The sequence below is a fragment of the Lissotriton vulgaris genome, chromosome 7 (genome assembly GCF_964263255.1).
Source record: "Lissotriton vulgaris chromosome 7, aLisVul1.2, whole genome shotgun sequence".
NCBI lineage: Eukaryota > Metazoa > Chordata > Amphibia > Caudata > Salamandridae > Lissotriton > Lissotriton vulgaris.
Window position 1 is genome coordinate 1,531,212,486 of NC_141695.1, and position 18,370 is coordinate 1,531,230,855.

At 45.8% G+C, this 18,370-nt stretch overlaps 1 protein-coding gene across 4 annotated transcripts in view; it reads left to right on the forward strand.

Annotated features, from left to right (window-relative positions):
- LOC147705943 (uncharacterized) overlaps nt 1-17,348 on the forward strand; it is a 433,145-nt gene extending 415,797 nt beyond the window's left edge. For 2 of the 4 annotated variants that reach the window (XM_086929001.1, XM_086929002.1), the window contains exon 15: nt 17,078-17,348. In XM_086929001.1, the coding sequence (XP_086785127.1) occupies nt 17,078-17,136 (59 nt within the window). In that variant the 3' untranslated portion in view covers nt 17,137-17,348. The remainder of the gene's footprint in view (nt 1-17,077) is intronic. The other 2 variants (XM_086929003.1, XM_086929004.1) reach the window with 1 other exon arrangement.
- The last annotated feature ends 1,022 nt before the right edge of the window (nt 17,349-18,370 follow it).

Here is an 18,370-nt window from a genome sequence, read left to right on the forward strand (position 1 = left end):
GAGCTTTCCCGCTCTTTTGTTGTATTTTTTTTTGTTTTCAGTAAATAGCGCCTGACCTCAATATGGCCGCTGTTGCTGGATCATGGGTTGCTCAATGGCCGGCGCCTGACTTTAAGATGGCCGACGTATGGGACGCTGTGCCTTTTCTGAGCTTTGCTGTTTACTGCCCACATGCACGCTCACCCTCCCGGTGGTGCTACAATCACGCTCTCTTGCTCTTTTTGTGGCCGCTGGGGCTCGACTCACCCCCGCCTCTCGCCGAGTTCCACGCGTCTTTGCGGGTGAATGGGACGCTCGCGTCCTCGAGAGCTCAGCTCTGGGTCCGACGATTCTGCGTGGCCGCCTGCGCGGCGAGATGAGGGCTCCTGCTCTGTGCTGCTGCTTCTGAGTGTGTGCGCGATATCTCCTGGTGGGCTGGTACTGTTCTGGGCAGTTTCGGCGCCGGGTCTTAACTTTTTTTTTTTCTTTTCCGCTTTGCCGGTGTGCTGAACTTCAGACTCGCTTGTCGGGCCACTTGTGAATGGCTGGGCTGTGACTTTACTTGTGGGGTTTGTATGATCCCACCCTCGTCGCCATTGTCACATTTACCCCTCGTAATAAGGACACTGGAGTCGGAGATGCTGAAAACACGTCTTCCTTTATTCCCTGCCAGCTTCTCACTGGCTTACAGACTAGTTCCGTTTCCTGTTCCTGTTTCCTCTATCGTCCTTTCCTGTTCGCCTGTCCTGTCCCAAGACAGGGGTCAGGCGAGACGACACGACAATAACAGTACAGTAAAACCCGCCTGAACGTAGGTTAACAAGACTCTTAACCCAAGTGTGTCAATAAGGTTGGCCTAGTATAACAATGTCTAACAATGTCTCGCACCTTGCTTGTTGTCTCTAATACTGGCCAACCATTGATGTAAGAGTGAGAGGGGTGGCCCGGCCCGGCATCCTCTGGCTCCGGATGGCCACAGACGGCCCCGCCCTTGTCCCGGGCTTCTCCCGGCGTGCTCCCGCGCGTGTCCTGCGCGCGTCCTGCGGGTCGAGGTTCCAAGGGAGCCTTTATGCGCCTCCTGGCGCTTCCATGTGACGTCCGCTGCTGCTGGGAGGTGTAGTCCAGGGAGTAGGAGGGGCCAGGCAGAGCCAAGCCCGGCCGGAGGAATAAGCGGAGTAAAGCCCTATCCTCAGGTGCTGCCACGGGGATTCGGGGCTCGGCAGAGCCAAGCCCAGCCAAGAAGATGTGGCGGAGCAATGCCCGGCCCTCAGGAACGAGTACAAAAAACAGGTGAGCTTCCCCCAGGACTCGGCTCCAAGGGAGTCTTTATACACCTCCTGGCGCTTCCATGTGACGTCCACTGCTGCTGGGAGGTGTAGTCCAGGGAGTAGGTGGGGCCCGGCGGAGCCAAGCCCGGCCGGAGGAACAAGCAGAGCAAAGCCAGGCCCTCAGGTGCTGCTACAGGGATTCCGGGCTCAGCAGAGCCAAGCCCGGCCAAGAAGATGTGGCGGAGCAATGCCTGACCCTCAGAAACGAGTACAAACAACAGGTGAGCTTCCCCCAGACTCGGCACCAAGGGAGCCTTTATGCGCCTCCTGGCGCTTCCATGTGACGTCCGCTGCTGCTGGGAGGTGTAGTCCAGGGAATAGGAGGGGCCCGGAGGAGCCAAGCCTGGCCGGAGGAACACGCGGTGCAAAGCCCGGCCCTCAGGTGCTGCCACGGGGATTCGGAGCTCGGCGGAGCCAAGCCCGGCCAAGAAGATGTGGATCAGCAATGCCCGGCCTTCAGGAACGAGTACAAACAATAGGTGAGCTTTCCCCCAGACTCGGCACCCAGGGAGCCTTTATGCACCTCCTGGCGCTTCCATGTGACGTCCGCTGCTGCTGGGAGGTGTAGTCAGGGAGTAGGAGGGGCCCGGCGGAGCCAAGCCCGGCCGGAGGAACAAGCGGAGCAAAGCCCGGCCCTCAGTTGCTGCCACGGGGATTCGGGGCTCGGCGGAGCCAAGCCCGCCCAAGAAGATGTGGCGGAGCAATGCCCGGCCCTCAGGAACGAGTACAAACAACAGGTGAGTTTCCCCCAAGAAACTAATATCTCCCACCAGTCGTCAGTTATATGTGGCATAAAGTTCCTAAAAGCCGACAGAAATGCAGTGCTACATGCTGACAGCATATGACCGAAATTTGCTCTGTATAAATTGGATTTGGTCCGGTTATGTCAGTTAGTAAAAACCACAAATTGACATGAATATGACATTAAAATAAGTTTGAAATTATTAATGGTAATCCGTGAGCACACAATGCTTGAGGCGCTATAGATACAGTGCACTTTACAAACAGATGGCAAGGAATACAGGTCTCTCATATTTAGAAACTACTACACATCACGACCTAGAGGGACGGTGTACACTTTACAGCATGAGAGAAGCTATTAATGGTAATCCGCGGGCACACAGTACATGAGACGCTATAGATACAGTGCACATTACAAACAGGCGGCAAGGGATGCAGGTCAATCAATCAGTCAATCAAAAACATTTATAGAGCGCACTACTTACCCGGAGGGTCTCAAGGCGCTTGGGGGGGTGGGGTGTGCTGTTACTGCTCGAACAGCCAGGTCTTGAGCTTCTTCCTGAAGGAGAGGTGGTCCTGGGTCAGGCGCAGGTCGGGAGGGAGGGAGTTCCAGGTCCTGGCGGCCAGGTAGGAGAAGGACCTTGCATAGATGCATAGATAGAAAATGCTGCACATCACGACCTAGAGGGTCAGTGCGCACTTTACAGCAAGAGAGGTTTGTAATGGCAATCCATGGGTACACAGTCCACAAGGCGCTAAAGATTCAGTGCACACTGCAAACAGGTGGCAAGGAATGCGAGTCATAGATAGAAAATGCTGTACATCACGAGCTAGAGGGACAATTTGCAGCAAAAGAGGGATCGGTACAGCTTTACACACCCTGTTTACCAAGCGATAAATACAATGCTTCCATAAGAGGTTCCCACCGTACACAGGTAGCAATGCATGCAGTGCAGAGGCCACACAGACAACACTGTACATCAGGAGATACCTGTGTGTAACTTGCCCTCATGAGCTATGCACACAGCAAAAGGTACGTGTACAGAGAATTCACAAACACCGTACTTCACAGCAAGAAGCATGGTGTAGGTTGACAGACTGTGTTCTTTTGAACAAACACACTAAACATCCGGACAAGAGTACTTTTAACCAAACACACTATACATCCGGAAAAAGAGTACTTTTAAACAAACACACTATACATCCGGAACAAGAGTACTATTAAAGAACACACTATACATCCGGAACAATGCCGCACAACTCTGAGCATCACAAATTAGAGCCCGTTGCATTCATTTTACATTGTGAGACTGGGCACAAGACCCTTAAACACGTTTTAAAGCCTGAGTCCCGGCTACAATGCCCCCACTCCCCATAAACACTGTACACGACGATGTTGGTGTACTCCACTGTGTACATGAAAGAACGGTGCATAGTGCCAGCAGACATGGTACAGCGGTAGACAGAACAGAAGTACATAACCCACACCGCCAGTATAGTGCTGTGTACTGTGACCTTACAGATCTCTGAGCGCTCCCGGAGGGACCATGCCTGCAGTGTCTCCAGAGAACACACAGCCAGAGGTACTGTTTCCTTATAGATCTAAGTGCCATCCCAACATGCAACATGCTTGATCTTTTTCCAGTTGAAATTAATACTCCTGAATCAAAAATAAAATTATAAAAAGAACTTACTTGAGCATGACTTAAAAAACGCAGTAGTAGTAGTGGTTTTGAAACTTGTTGAACTTTCATAGGTTTTACTCAACTCCACCGGGGGTAACCTGGGCCGCTGCAGTGCCTGCAAAGGGGGAGGGGGTATTTGGCCTAACACCTATGAATATCTGAGCAATATAGGAGTCAAGGGACCCCTCACCACATTCTGCAGGGGGGCCCATCATTTTGTGTTTCACTAATACTCGTCTCTGCTCCCATCTCTGCTGGCCTGCGATGAATGATGTATAGCCGACATTAATGGGTCTGACACTTCTTCCTCACTTCCGGTGGCATAATTAGTGGTGGCCATCTTGGCTAGGTGACGGTTCAGTCTTTCCCTGATCCCTTGCCAATTACCCATAAAATCGTGGAAGGCGCGCCAAAGGCAAGCCCGTCTGCACCCGTCCACACCTAAATGGGACAAGGGACCATGACCCCCGGCCAAAATAGGGATCATAGATTACATTACTCCACCATCCAATTAATGGCTTGCTGTATTCCACTGCTCCCTCATTGCACCCTCCTGCACCCCGAGGATCAGGACAAAAAAACTGTCCATGCTGCGGCTTCAATTTTAACTTAGCCCTGGGACATGAACCTTCTCCTGTGATTATTAAACAAGTAAATCTCCCTGTAACTACATTCCCACTGACAACAAGGATGTTTTTCTCCTTAGCATTAATGGACGCTCTTTTCCCAAACACAAAGCTGACATATTTGACCTTTTACTCAGTGAACAACCAGATGCCATATTTTTCTCAAAGAAACATGGCTGCATGAGAGCTCTGGCCCTGACATTGCGCCCTCCTTTCCGTCTAATTACGCTATAGTCAGGAAAGACAGGAGATCTAAGACAGGTGGGGGCATTGCTATTATTTTTAAAAAAGATTATCAATCTAAATTCGAAGATTTACCTTTTAGAAATTGCGAGGCAGCTGTATTTAAGTTGGCTTTGACCCCTAAGTTCACTTTTTCTGGGCATTGGTGTATCGTCCTCCTGGACTGCCTGGTCCTTGGACCTCATCATTCCCCGGTCTTATAACTCCTTTTTTAACGAATACCACAAATTTTTCCATTCTAGGCTATCTTAATATGCATTTAGAGGATTCAACATGCAATACCAGCACTACTTTTATCTCTGACCTGCAAGCCATGAACATTGTATTACACAATTCTGGCCCCACACACACCGACGGCCATTTACTAGACCCTATCTTATCAAAACTAACTAACATTCATTGCTCCCAGGCTCTTCAGTTCTGCTGGTCAGATCACTCTGCCATAGGCTTCCATCTGGAATCATTAGCATGTCTTTCTTCTGCTAATCCTATTCTTAGGAAACCCACTAGAAATTGGAAAAAATTAGATATGACTATCTAAAATAAAATCTTGTCCTCTAATATTCCCATTTCTATACAAGCGCTGAGTACTTTTTCGGACACCCTACAAAAGTGGCTTCTTAATGCTATTGACATCTGTCTCCCCTTTCCTTCAATAAGGTTAATAACCACCGTCCTCCCGCGCCTTGGTTTAATGAAAAACTAAAAATAGAGAAGACCAAATGTAAGATGCTGGAAAGACGCTGGAGGAGAAACTATGCACCTGACTCCAAAACTGCTTACAAGATGGCAAAAAAAGAATACCATAATCTTTGTAAGATGACTCGTGCATTGTATGTTTCTGCAAACCATTTTTGGTGCTTTGAACTGCTCAAAAACATTTTTTAACATGGTCAAGGAGTGTTCTGGTTCTGAAACTCAATCTGGGCCCCCTTCGCTTAATAATCGGCAATGTGAAAATTTGGCCAACTTTTTTCTCCAAAAAGTAGACAAAATATACTCGGAAATAGAAAGACTGCAGCTTAATATTCTCCCTTTATTACAAATTGGTACTTCTCCCCAACCAAAATCCACACTGTTCTTAACTGATAATGCTTGTCTGGCTCAAGATTCGGTGCCTTCTGTATCCACAAATGGATGGCATGGCCTCTATTAGACAGGGATTCCTTTAAACATCTTTTAGACATTCTTAAATCAGGTTCTCCCAGGGTCCCCCTTCCTCTTTCCGTGCTTAAACAGCTTGAGCCGAGTATACTACAGGGGTAACCCAATTAACCCATAGGCCTTTGGGCATGTAACACAATAAACAAGAAAATAAAGCATACGGAATTGTAATATGTCTAACTGATTATAAGAATAGATACCATTAATTATCCATTCTTGGGTTGGTCATTTTAACCCAAACTTAATTGGGAACAATTTTAAATATAGAGTTTCTCCAACTGGGCAGCCAAAACAAATACAAATAATTATCATGTATATCGTTTAACTATTTCTTTTAATTAAACCATGTATCTCCATAAGTACTGGTATCTCACATTTAACACAGATATACACAATTTATACATATATATAGAAAAAACAGGATTTATACATTTACACATATATACAATTTTCTTAGAACCAAACTAGTGGTTCTTTTGCCCAACTTATTATACAAAAGGATGTTTATCTACAGTTAATCAACAAAACATTCCTTCTTTCCGGATCACCAAAACAAAACAATCACAAAAAGAGTGTCCAAGGTTAACAGCTTTTAACCTCTCTCCATCTAGCACTCCTAATTAATTCTTATTTCATCATCACAGTCAAACAGACTTTTTTTGTATTGGTGCCTTCAAAATATCTGTGTCGATGCGTTTCAGCCTCTTATCAATCCAGGCCTCATCAGGACTATGAGGGCAAATATAATTCATACCTAAAAAAATCAGATAACTGAGTTTACATTCTATATACATCATCAGGGATAACATTCTACAATCCTATGCACGTAAAACCTGGGACACTATTTACATCATCAAGTATCTCATCTCGAAGTGAGTGGCATCGATAGTGTTTATTTTATATATCGTGAACACCTTGCTTTGTGCACAAAAAACTAAATAAATATAGAGTTTTATTACCTCAACTAAACCCCTGGACAGGAACCCGTGACTTCCGTGTAAAGATCCTATATATACACCTCCATGTATTAACTAATCCCAAAATGAGTGGCCATCAGTGTAAGGAAAAGATACATACATTCCGTTTCCAAGTATGAAAACTTGTAGAGAACACAATTCTCTACCGGACGGCTTCTTTCAATCAAACTATAAAGAAAGAAAACCAACACTCACTCAACCCTCGGATACAGGAACAGAATTAATATTCAAGCCACCGTAAGCGGCAGGCTTACCTTCTATCAAGGAACGCCACAACTAAAGATTTAGGCAGCAGTATAATCCCATCTGGTCAATCCTACAGCAGAGATTAACCATAATCACTCTCAGAACCCACCTATTCAACGTTATTTCTACCTACTAACAAACACAGTCCCGTACACGTAGCGTCCACTATAACATCGCACCTGAATTTAGATCCTCTATATTGACAGGAGTAATCACTTTTGTTCGCCAAATCCACAAAGGATATGTCTAGAGCTTCACCTCTCGTTTTAAACGTAGCCCACGTCGTCTCCGTAATAAAAAGCAACAACGGCCTACCAGGCACCAGGAAATAAAAGTATCGCAATGATTGCATCGAAATCGCGCGTAAAGCTGGAAGACAGACTGCATTCTAATATTCATGGCCCCAGTCATAACACTGTTCTAACCCACATAAACCGAAACACAGAGATCTGCCAAAGCCAAGACAAAACAAAAAATGTTTATGTGAACAGATGATTAAAGAAACGGAGGTTGTTAATCAAAACTCCAAAACACACGAAGAATCACCTTATAACCCCGTGTGATGCCAACACCTCTCACAGTCTAATCATAAAATACAATATCGAACCAAACGTTAGATCAATTATAGGAAGTATTAGCACAGAATTACAACACATCACCACATATATATATATAGCACCAAGATGCCTGCCAGTTGATAGTGCGCGTTACAAGTATACATACATTTACATTTACATAATATGGGAGAAGAGAAGGTGGAGGGTGGTCTTAGCAATTCTACTGCACCCATCTATCGAGGGGGGCTTTGGGGTACCAAACTTTGAGCTCTATTTTCTGGCCTCCCAGCTGCAGTGTCTTACACAGTAGTTGGCAGGTGCAGGCCAAGAGGGGACAGATCAAACTAGTTTTGGGACCGGTACTGATTTATTAGTGGACACAATGCTCGATTACGCAGAGACCATCCCCTACTTATCCCTGTTACAAACCACAGCCCTACCCTGCTGGAAATGTTGTGTGTTTAAGGTGGGGGGAACCCCTGTATGCACCCCTGTCCTACCCCTGGTAGGCCTATCACGTGGTAACCCAAGGACAACATTAACCCCAGTATTAATGACGGCCTGGTCCGAAGCCGGATTGGAATCGTGGGGGAATGCTACCAGCCTTGGGGGACCTGCTTGAGGGTTATGGATTACAGCCAGGCCAGTCCCTCACTTATGAAATTGTGCTGCATGCTGTCAGGGAGTTATGGGAGGAAGGCCAAGAAGATCCCAAGATGCACGTGGTATTACACTCAGTTCTCATGCTGGGCACCACAAGGCAGCAGGTACAATGGTTTTACGCTTCACAGCTGGAACCGAGACAAATACCCTACTGATCCGGAGTGGGACAAAATCCTAGCGCACCCTGACTTATGAAATTGTGCTGCATACTTTCAAGGAGTTATTTGGGGAAGGCCAAGAAGATCCCAAGATGCACGTGGTATTACACCCAGTTCTCATGCTGGGCACCACAAGGCACCAGGTAAAATGGTTTTACGCTTCACAGCTGGAAATGGCCTGGCCACCCCTGACAAAACTGCATAATCACTGGGAGGTCATTTTAGACAAAGACCTTACTGATCCGGAGTGGGCCAAAATCCTAGTGCACCCTAAAAACATCCCATGCAACACCTGATTGAAGTACACACAATTTAACTACACCCGCATGACCTACATTGCACCCCGCAAACTTCGGATTGCTTATGGAGGCAAGATACGCAAATGCCAGAGATGTATCTATAATGATGCAGATTTCATACACATGACCTGGGACTTTGTCACACTCCAAAGGTTTTAGGAGGAAGTTTTGAGGTACTCGGGGTGGGGGTGAGAAGCATATACCCATAGTTGAGGTGTGCTTGCTGGGGCTATTCCCCGTCCGCCCAAGCAGAACGTGGGTAACAGATTCCTAGACCTTGCATTGGTTTTAGCTAGGGGTTGAACAGTGATGACTTGGAAATCAGTGATTGGACCAACAATTGACAATTGGAGGAGGGATGGGACTTGCTGAGCCGGCACAGGGCTGAGTTCTGGCAAGAGAAGAACTGAGGAGGCTAAGACGAATCCCTATCGCAGGGCACTGGAGAGAGATCCTAGAGACATGAGAAAACCCAGACCAAGACCAGAGCGAAGGAGAGAGGAACAATGATAATATACAGAATGGAGATGAACAGGGCTAGGAGAGGGAACACATAAGCGGACAGCACTGGGAAGTCTCCAATAGGGGTCACTACTACACTTTGACTTCGGTGCACTGAAAGAAAAAGACAATGATTGGGTACTGCCCCTACATACCACCCACCTCTTCCCAGAGCTTATAGCATATACTCAGAGGGCAGTAACGGCCTGAAACCCAGCAAAAGGTGACTGAATTCCTGCCCATATTCCGCAATTTCCAAGGCATTTATCCTACATCATTGACATGACCACATAGCCTAGGGTCCCCTGCATAGCTAGTTAATTACTAAGCTGTACAAGTTGCAAAGTTCCATACAAACTGAGAGACTTCTATGTAATGGCCCCCTTCACACAAACACATACTGATCATAGATATCTCCTCCTCAGTTGTATAATGAGAAAAGCATGAGTGACCCATTAGATCGTATGAACCGAACACATATTCTGATACCGGGAGACATCCTTACAGCTTCACTATCTGAAACCGGGGTTGGTATAAGGAAATGAGCAGTTGCACATACAAATCAATACATTCTATCAATATGTTGTAATACTGTGATATGATATGCACAGATGAGTGTTAATGCCCCTGATGGATAATAAACTAAATGGCAATAAAAATATGTTTGAAAAAAATATTAAGTACCCCCAGGGTCTTTCCTATCTGTCCCATGGTTGGGGTGGGGGGTTCAGGTACTAATAAGGAGGAACCTTATAAAATATGTTTTATCTGCCCTGGGGATGGAGCAATTGCACATTTGACTTCTACCATTGTAGTAAAGTGCTTCCCAAAATCGACTTTTGTGCTATGAGCACTGTGGAGTGAGGATCTACATTATTTTTGCAGATTCCAAACCCCCAAGGTCCTCTCTAGGTGTCCCAGGAGTGGGGACCCATGTAGCTATAAGCAGGGTCCTTATAAAAGAGGTTTTATAGGCTGTAGTTTTGAAGAAATTGGTCATTTCATTTCCCCCATAGTAGATCCCCACCCACATAGGTTAACATTGCAATAGTTTATGAACTCATAACTAATGATTTTGAGTACTAATAGTACTAATAGTCATTCTCATGACCTTCTCACCAACCACTGCCCCGTGCCTCCTACACACTGCCCTACCAACCTGTGCTCACCTTATTCGAAGTCCACGCATTTGAGATGGGGAACCTAACCATACCCTAATGCCTCCACTCTACCCTTTAGAATATTGGGTCCACTATCTGACGATGATATCGACTCTCGCCTCCTATCTTATAACTCCTCATACTTTGATAATGTAAACAATGAGTCAAATCAACTCAATTCCTGCAAACCCACACAGAGACTCAAAGCCTAACCACTGATCGGTAAACAAATACAACCTTAAGCGTGTTCGCTATCTTCTGGCTTCCCCAACCAGCAGTATCTCCCATTTGAAGTGCGTGCTACTTAATTGCAGATTGGCTGCTAGCACACGGTGGATATTGCTAAACCTATCTTTGTACATAACCTTGACCTCCTTGTCTTGACAGAAACATGGCTTAATGCTCCCTTTGCCCATATCCTGGACATACTAGTCCATCCTAGCTACAACATCACCAGATCTGATAGACCCAGTAGACCAGGTGGAGGCATTGCTTGCATTCACTGCAACAGCCTTTCAGTCAAACACTTTCTCTCCTGTTCTATCCTCATGTGAATGTTTATGCATCAACATTGTATGCAACAACAGTCCACTACGCAAATTACACACATTCTTCCGCCTCCTGATGACAAGTCTGATGTCCAAGATCTTACAAACTACTACACCAGCTCCACGAAGAACATCCTAGACTCGATCGCATCCTTATAGCTCAAAAGACTGTCCACTAAAGACTCTAAACCATGGTACAATAGCAGCCTCAACACCAAAAGACGTAACTTATGTCTAGCTGAACGAAAGTAGACATATTCTCCGTCCCTTGAACATCTCAATCATCTGAGATCACTGAGGAATTGATATTACAAAAGCACTAGAAATTCGAAAGCAATTGTTTTCAGATACCAACTAAATCAAGCTAGAAACAGACCAAAAAACAATTTGAACGCATTAAACTTCAATCAAATGGCCCATCCAACTCTTCCCTAGCTGGATTCAGTCTGCTTCCAAACTGCGAAGAATTTGCCTCCTTCTTTCTTGAAAATACGTAATATATGAAATCTGTTTTGCAGAGGCCACTGGAGCACTGTCCTCTCTCATCTCACTCCAGTCCTTCTCCTTCCTGGATTGTTGTACCCTCATCTCTACTGGAGCACATTCTCAAAAACAGTGCATTGTGGAACTCCTTCATAACCGCTGAGGAAAAAACGTTCTCAAAATTCTAACTGATCTGAAACCCTGAAACCACTACAATGAACCGTTACTCCCCAACTTCTTCAATGAGATCAAACTATCAATACTTCCTCTATTGTCCAATATTGTTAAGCTGCTCTACTTCAAGGCACAATCCCTTATTGTCTAAAGTCTGGGCAGGTCACTCCCATCCTAAAAAATACTATGGCTGATCACACAGACCTAAATAACTACTGCCCCATCTCCAAAACTCAAACTCTAGCAAAGCTCCTTGAAAAACATGTACACATCCAATTATTTAACCACATTGATCAATTCGATATTCTTGATTCAATTTCAATCTAGCTACCGTCTGGTGCACAGCATCAAATCGCTACTTACACATTTTACGGAGAATGTGATAAAAATGCTGGATCAAAACTAATCGTGCCTCCTTATTCTCTCTGACCTATCTTCAGCATTCGATATGGTTAAGCACGACCACCTACTAGACCTTTTGGAACGTAGGAAGGGACTCTCAGGAACTGTTCTAAACTGGTGCACCCTGTTTCTCCAAAACAGAACCCAAAAAAAGTTGCTATTTAAGTCTGTGGCTGTCACTTTAGGGGTTCCACAGGGTTCCACCGGATTCCTCCCTCTCATACACTCTCTTCAACCTGTTCATGGCGCCACTGGCGTTAATTCTGAACTCATCCAACATTCATTATCACATGTATGCCATATCTAAGTCAGAAGGTAAAAACTTTGGCTGAGGCCTACCACCGTCGGCCTGAAACTTATGTCCAAATTTCAGGTCCCAAGGACTGATACAAGGCAAGTCACACAAACAGTCCTTCACCCAAGTTAAAAGAACATTCATCTGCTTCTAAATGTGTTGTCTGAATGGAGAGGACAGAAAGTACATGCTTTCTTTGCATACCACATGTAACACAACAACAAAGAACACAACCAGGGGAGATGAGGAATTCCGGCCATTTGGCATTGCACACATTTTACAGGAGTGGGTCATGAAACTACAGTTCCTAGGAGTAAATATACTTAAACCCCTTTCAGCTATGGCTAGAGTTTGACATGGAGCAGGAGTTATTTTTAGAGCGTCCTGTAGCATTAAGGTCTTTGTGTTAGACCCTACTGAGGGCATTGAGCTTCTAGGCTTATCTATTCAGGTCCATTACGGGTCTACTGTCACTGGGGTAGTATGCTATCGTCCGCCAGGGGCCTTCAGCCTTCAGCAGCAACAATTGTTACTGTCTACCCTGACTAATATCGCTTTTTCCCATCACAAGCTGATTATCCTTGGTGATTTTAATCTTTGGCGCAATGGCACCCTTGACTTGGGTCTCTACAACCTACTCCAAGCCTGCAAAAGTTTCGGCCTTTCCCAGCTGGCTACTGGGGCAACCCACAAAGCAGGACACCTTCTAGATCTGGTTTTCGCGGCTCCTCATTTGGTGGCTATAGGGGAAACCTTGCCTATGGAGTGGACAGACCACTCACTTGTTACATTTTTTTATACACATGAACGGTGGTCTTCACAAAGTTCCTGTGACGAATAGGCAATTTAGGTGCAGAGACTGGAGGGCTCATGTCCGTTTGCACTCCCTTGGTGAGGTGTTCCAATGGGGAAAAGCAAGTAGAGGAAAATTACACCTCACTATGCACTGGAATCACAGCTGTCCTTGATGCTCTTGCTCCACAAAAGACACGTAGCTGTAAGGGTAATGACTCTGCCCCCTGGTTCAATGACAATCTAAAAAACCTAAAACAGGGATGCAAACAAGCTGAGAGAAGGTGGAGACGTGACTATAAGGAAACCTTTAAGGAGGTGTGGAAAACTAAGGTGCTAGTATATAGGAACCTGATTAAAAAATCGAAGGCAGAATACTATTCCTCTCTGATCTGTAACTCCATCTTTAACATACTAAATAGTGTTACTAACACTGAGTGTTCCAGGAACGCTATTGTCCCTTCCCAAGAGCTTTGCGAGAGCCTTGCTTTATTTTTTAAGGAAAAAATTGAACTCATCCTTAGGGACTTGGAAACTGCCCCGGATTTTGCCCCTCCCTCCGACTTAAGATTTGGGTTTCCTGTGAACCGGTTGGCTGCGCCAGCCTTGGCTACGAAAGATATGTTACTTGAGTTCCCACCTCTCACGTACGAGGCCTTCAGGAAGCTAGCCAGAGGGATTTCCTCTGGGTCTCCCCTAGATCCTGTGCCTCCGAAAATTTGGAAGGAATTTGAGGACAAACTATTTCCCTCACTCCACCTAATATGTAACCAATCACTAGAGACCGGTACCGTTCCAGCTCAATGGAAACGGGCGTTAGTATCTCCTCTGCTAATAAAGCCCTCTCTAGACCCAGACTGTTCAAAAAACTATAGGCCCATCTCCCTGCTACCTTTTCCAGCCACGATTGTCGAGCGTATGGTCAGCAACACTCTTTCCAACCATCTGGAATGTCATCAATTACTAGATGGGGATCAATTTGGCTTCCAGCCTGCCCATGGAAACGAAACAGCGCTAATCACCGCTATGGACGAGCTTCAAAGGCGTGCAGACAGAAGGCAGGCAGCGTTCCTGATCCTGCTTGATATGTCTGCCGCCTTTGATACGGTGAATCATAAGACTCTGTTGAAGCGGCTGTTTGAGGCGGGAATGAGAGGTACAGCGCTGCAGTGGTTCCAATCCTTCCTGCAGGATAGGCAGCAGGCAGTGTCCATGCCACCTTTTCAGTCAGCTTTTTCTTTGATATCACACGGGGTCCCTCAGGGCTCAGCAATTAGCCCTATCCTTTTCAATCTATACCTCAGACCTCTGATTTCCGTCATCAAAAGCTTTAACATCAGGATTGTCAACTATGCTTACGACACGCAGATGATCCTCTCCTTGGAAGGTGAGGACTCAACATCTGTGGAGGTTCTCCACAACTGTCTGCGTGATACGTCTCGGTGGCTAAAAGACAACTCCCTCCAGTTTAACGCAGGGAAGACGGAGGTGCTCTTTAGCGCCGGAACTAAGATTCCCCGGCCGTTTCCAGACAACTTTTGGCCTCCGGAAACAGGGACCGAAGTACAGCCTGTGGAATCAGTCCGCAATCTAGGGCCATGTTGGATCAAAGGCTCAGTATGGAAACGCATGTACAAAAGACGACTGCCTGCTGTTTTGCCATCCTCCGCTCCTTGAGAAAAGTCCTGCCTCTCCTACCAACCCATGCTCGTGCCCAAGTGGTAAGGTGTACCATCCTCAGCAGGTTGGACTATTGTAATGCCCTTCTGCTAGGGTCCCCTGGGTTCCTGTTGGACAGGCTCCAAAGGGTCCAATCAGCAGCTGCTAAGCTGGCCTTGGGGCTCTCGAGAAGATTACATGGGCTGTCCGCTCTGGGCAAACTGCATTGGTTGCCGGTGAGACAGAGGATACAATTCAAGGCCCTTTGCATAGTCTTTAGGGCTCTCCATGGAACTGGCCCGGCCCCTCTACAATCGAAATTTGCCTGGTACACTCCAACCAGACAGCTTTGTTCTTCGGAGGCCAAGCTGGTAGTGGTACCCAGATTCAGGAAAGTCAGAGCCGGAGGCAGATCCTTTGAGGTGGCAGCTGCCAAACTCTGGAATGCGCTCCCGGCCGAGATTAGGCACATCACTGAACTCCTCCCATTCAGGAGAAGGATCAAAACCTGGTTATTCCCCGTGGTAAGCGCCTGAAAGCTCACACTCACCTGGTCACTTCCGCTTCTTCCGATCACATCAGCGCCAGGATGCCTGCAATGGTGACAGTGCGCTTAACACGTACTTAAAATAAATAATAAATAAAATAAATAAATGATACCAACAGTCAGTTTCTGATTGCCTAGTGAAGTACTTTGGTGTACTTCATGGGCCATCTGAGGTGGCAGAGGACTGGAAACGTGATCCCAGTCTTCAGGTCGTCTGGAGGAGGGGAGTCGTTAGAGTCAGGTACACTGGGAAATCCAGAATGAGTAGAGATACAAGGCAGAATGGTCCATTTGACTACCTTGCAGAGACTTTCAATAGTAAAACGCTGCTAAATGTACGTTTTGTATATGTGTTATTTTTCATATTGATTCTGGCTCTGCACCGTATGGAAAACGTTCAACTCTTTATGAACTGATTTTGGGATATTGAGGCATAATTGTGCTGCATCCAGTTACAGTTTAGTCGAATTTTCATGTGAAAGAACTATTATTTGATTGTTTTAATAAACATTAAATGCAGATGTAGGATGTGTGCCATGCTGTGAAAAGGCGGTTCCTTGCAGGGGTGCTCTTGGTTTTGTTGAGAAGCTTTTAGGAAGGAGAACCAGCCTTGTGCCTCCCAGTAGGAGGGAGGTCGGTCTGGCATTAGAGAGAAGACGTATAGTCAAGCGTCGGGATGGGATTCAGTCTGCAAGTAGGAAGTGTGGTTTAGAAAGGTCCCAGGGGGTCATTGCTGCTGATAACTGATCACTCAAGCTCAATTTATGTGAAGTCCATGCTCATTTGCTGCATTTCCATAGGTGAGAATAAATTGTGTGAGTCCAGGGCACTCACCTGCCATCGAGCACTAGAGCTCTTTATCCACACTAGAGGCAGCTGGGGCACGGTCCAATAAGCATCGAAGGATGTAGCTGTGTGGTTCAGGGTCCCTTGCTTTCAGAAAGTGCCCAGAGCCCTTTAAACAATCTGGGATGGGCAAACAGTTTCATTGTCTGTCTTAAGGAGAGTGCTTAGTTCTTGAAATGCTCTAAAGGTAGTGCTGGCATAGAATAGGCGTGTGACCTGCAAAGTTCGGTTCCCTGCTCCCATTCTAAGGCTGGGGCCCATTTAATGAGCCCACACAGGTACACATGCAGGGGGATTTGAGGCTTTTGTTTTTTCACTGTCCAGCATGACCATTTCCAAATAATTTACTTCATGGCTTCCTTATGTCCAATTCGAGCCCCGGTTGCTAGCAGTTATTAGTGGCCAAGACTGCTGAGCTTCCCCCTGGCCCCACTAGCCTCAGCAGCAGATCAGGGGAAAGAAATATACACTAGGCAAGCCACTTCACAAGGTGGCCAAGAGTTAAACTCGAATATTAAAGTATCTTACTCCGTCAAATACTCCGTCTGTAAGTAAGGTTAGTTCTGGGGCAGTGACCTACAGACCAAGCACCGAAAATCAATGAATTGCATTCATTTTACACGCATTAAAGCAAACTTTTTAAAGCAATAACATCTGTTTTGAGGTTTATTCTGATCATTGGAGGCTTTATATCTCATTTCTAGGCTTGAGATGCATGACAGCTGTACAGCCAGAGGCAACGGGGACGTATTACTATTAGAACATTGCACCAATTGAAGAAAACATGTTCTATCCGAAACGAAGAATTAGCCAATAATATTGAAGCTTAAGGGCTAAGCAGCTGTTCCCTTAGTTTTATAGACGTGTATATTATTAATAGTTTATTAGTTTCACTTCTTAGCCCTCATCACCTTTAGAGATCCCTTTGCCTTTTCCAACCTTCTTAAAGCCCGCGTGCAGTTGTTGGCTGTCTAAAACGATGAATTTTGTGTTCTGTTTTTCAGCTGTAGACTCATGGTCGGGGTTTGACTACGAGAATGTAATGGGGCCGTGCTCCTTGTGAGTTTTAAAGCACCATGGATTCACAGAGACTGGATCTACAGGTGATCAACAACACCAGGTGCCTGAAGGAACTGCAATTTTTCACAACAGCTGACCAAATCTAATGGACCAAGGAGGTAGCTGTTATCATCTTCTAGAAGAAGAAGGAGCTACAGTCAACGTCCATTGCTTAACTGTTAAATAAATGTATGTTTCAATAAAAAGGTCCAGTTTAATTTCAGTGTACTCCCAAATAGGGTGACCAACTGGCATTGGTGCAAATTCAGGACGGTGAGTGTAAAAATTCAGGACAAAGGGTCAAAATTCAGGACACAAATTCAGGACAGGAGATCAAAATTCAGGACAAAACTTCAGGACAATTGGATAAGTTTTACAGACACATCAGAGGTCGCGCAATGGTATATAAGTAAGCCCAGCTACATCCAAACATATTACACCATTTGCAAACCTATCCATCATGTATCCTTCCATCTATCCTGTCACTCATCCATCCCTTCTTTCATCCTTTATCCATCCATCCACCATTTCACCCTAGCCATCTGTACACTCATCCATCCACTCTTCTACCCATCCATCCATTCACTCATCCATCCAGCCATTTACCCTTTCACCCATCCAGCCATCCTTTCTCTTACTCATCCATCCACCCAGTCACTCATACTTCGACCCATTCACCTGTTCAGCCATGCACCCATCCTCCCTTCCTCTCTCCATTGTCCCTTTCACTTAGCAATCCTTCCTTCCATCCATCCACCCACCCATCCATCTACTCATCCACTCATGAATCCATCCATTGACCCTTCACTCATCCATCCTTTCTCTCATCCATTTATCCTTTTACTCCTTCACTCATCTATTCATCATTTAGTCCATCTACCCTCCTTTTCACTCACCCATCCTTACATCCACCCTTTCACTCATCTGTCCATCCATTCACCCTGGCACTTATCAATTCATCAATCCATCCATCATTTCACTCATCCATCCATCCACCCACCCACCCATCAACCTTTTCACTCATCCATTCTTTCACTCATCCATCCACCCCTTTACCCATCCAGCTACCCTTCCACCCATACATCCAGCTATTTACCTTTTCTCCCTTCCATCCTTCCACCACTCACTCATCAATCCATCCATCCTCTTTTATTATCCATCTATTCAATCTTTCATTCATCCATGCACCCTTTCACGAATTCATCCAGCCATCCACCCATCCCTTCACTTACTCACTC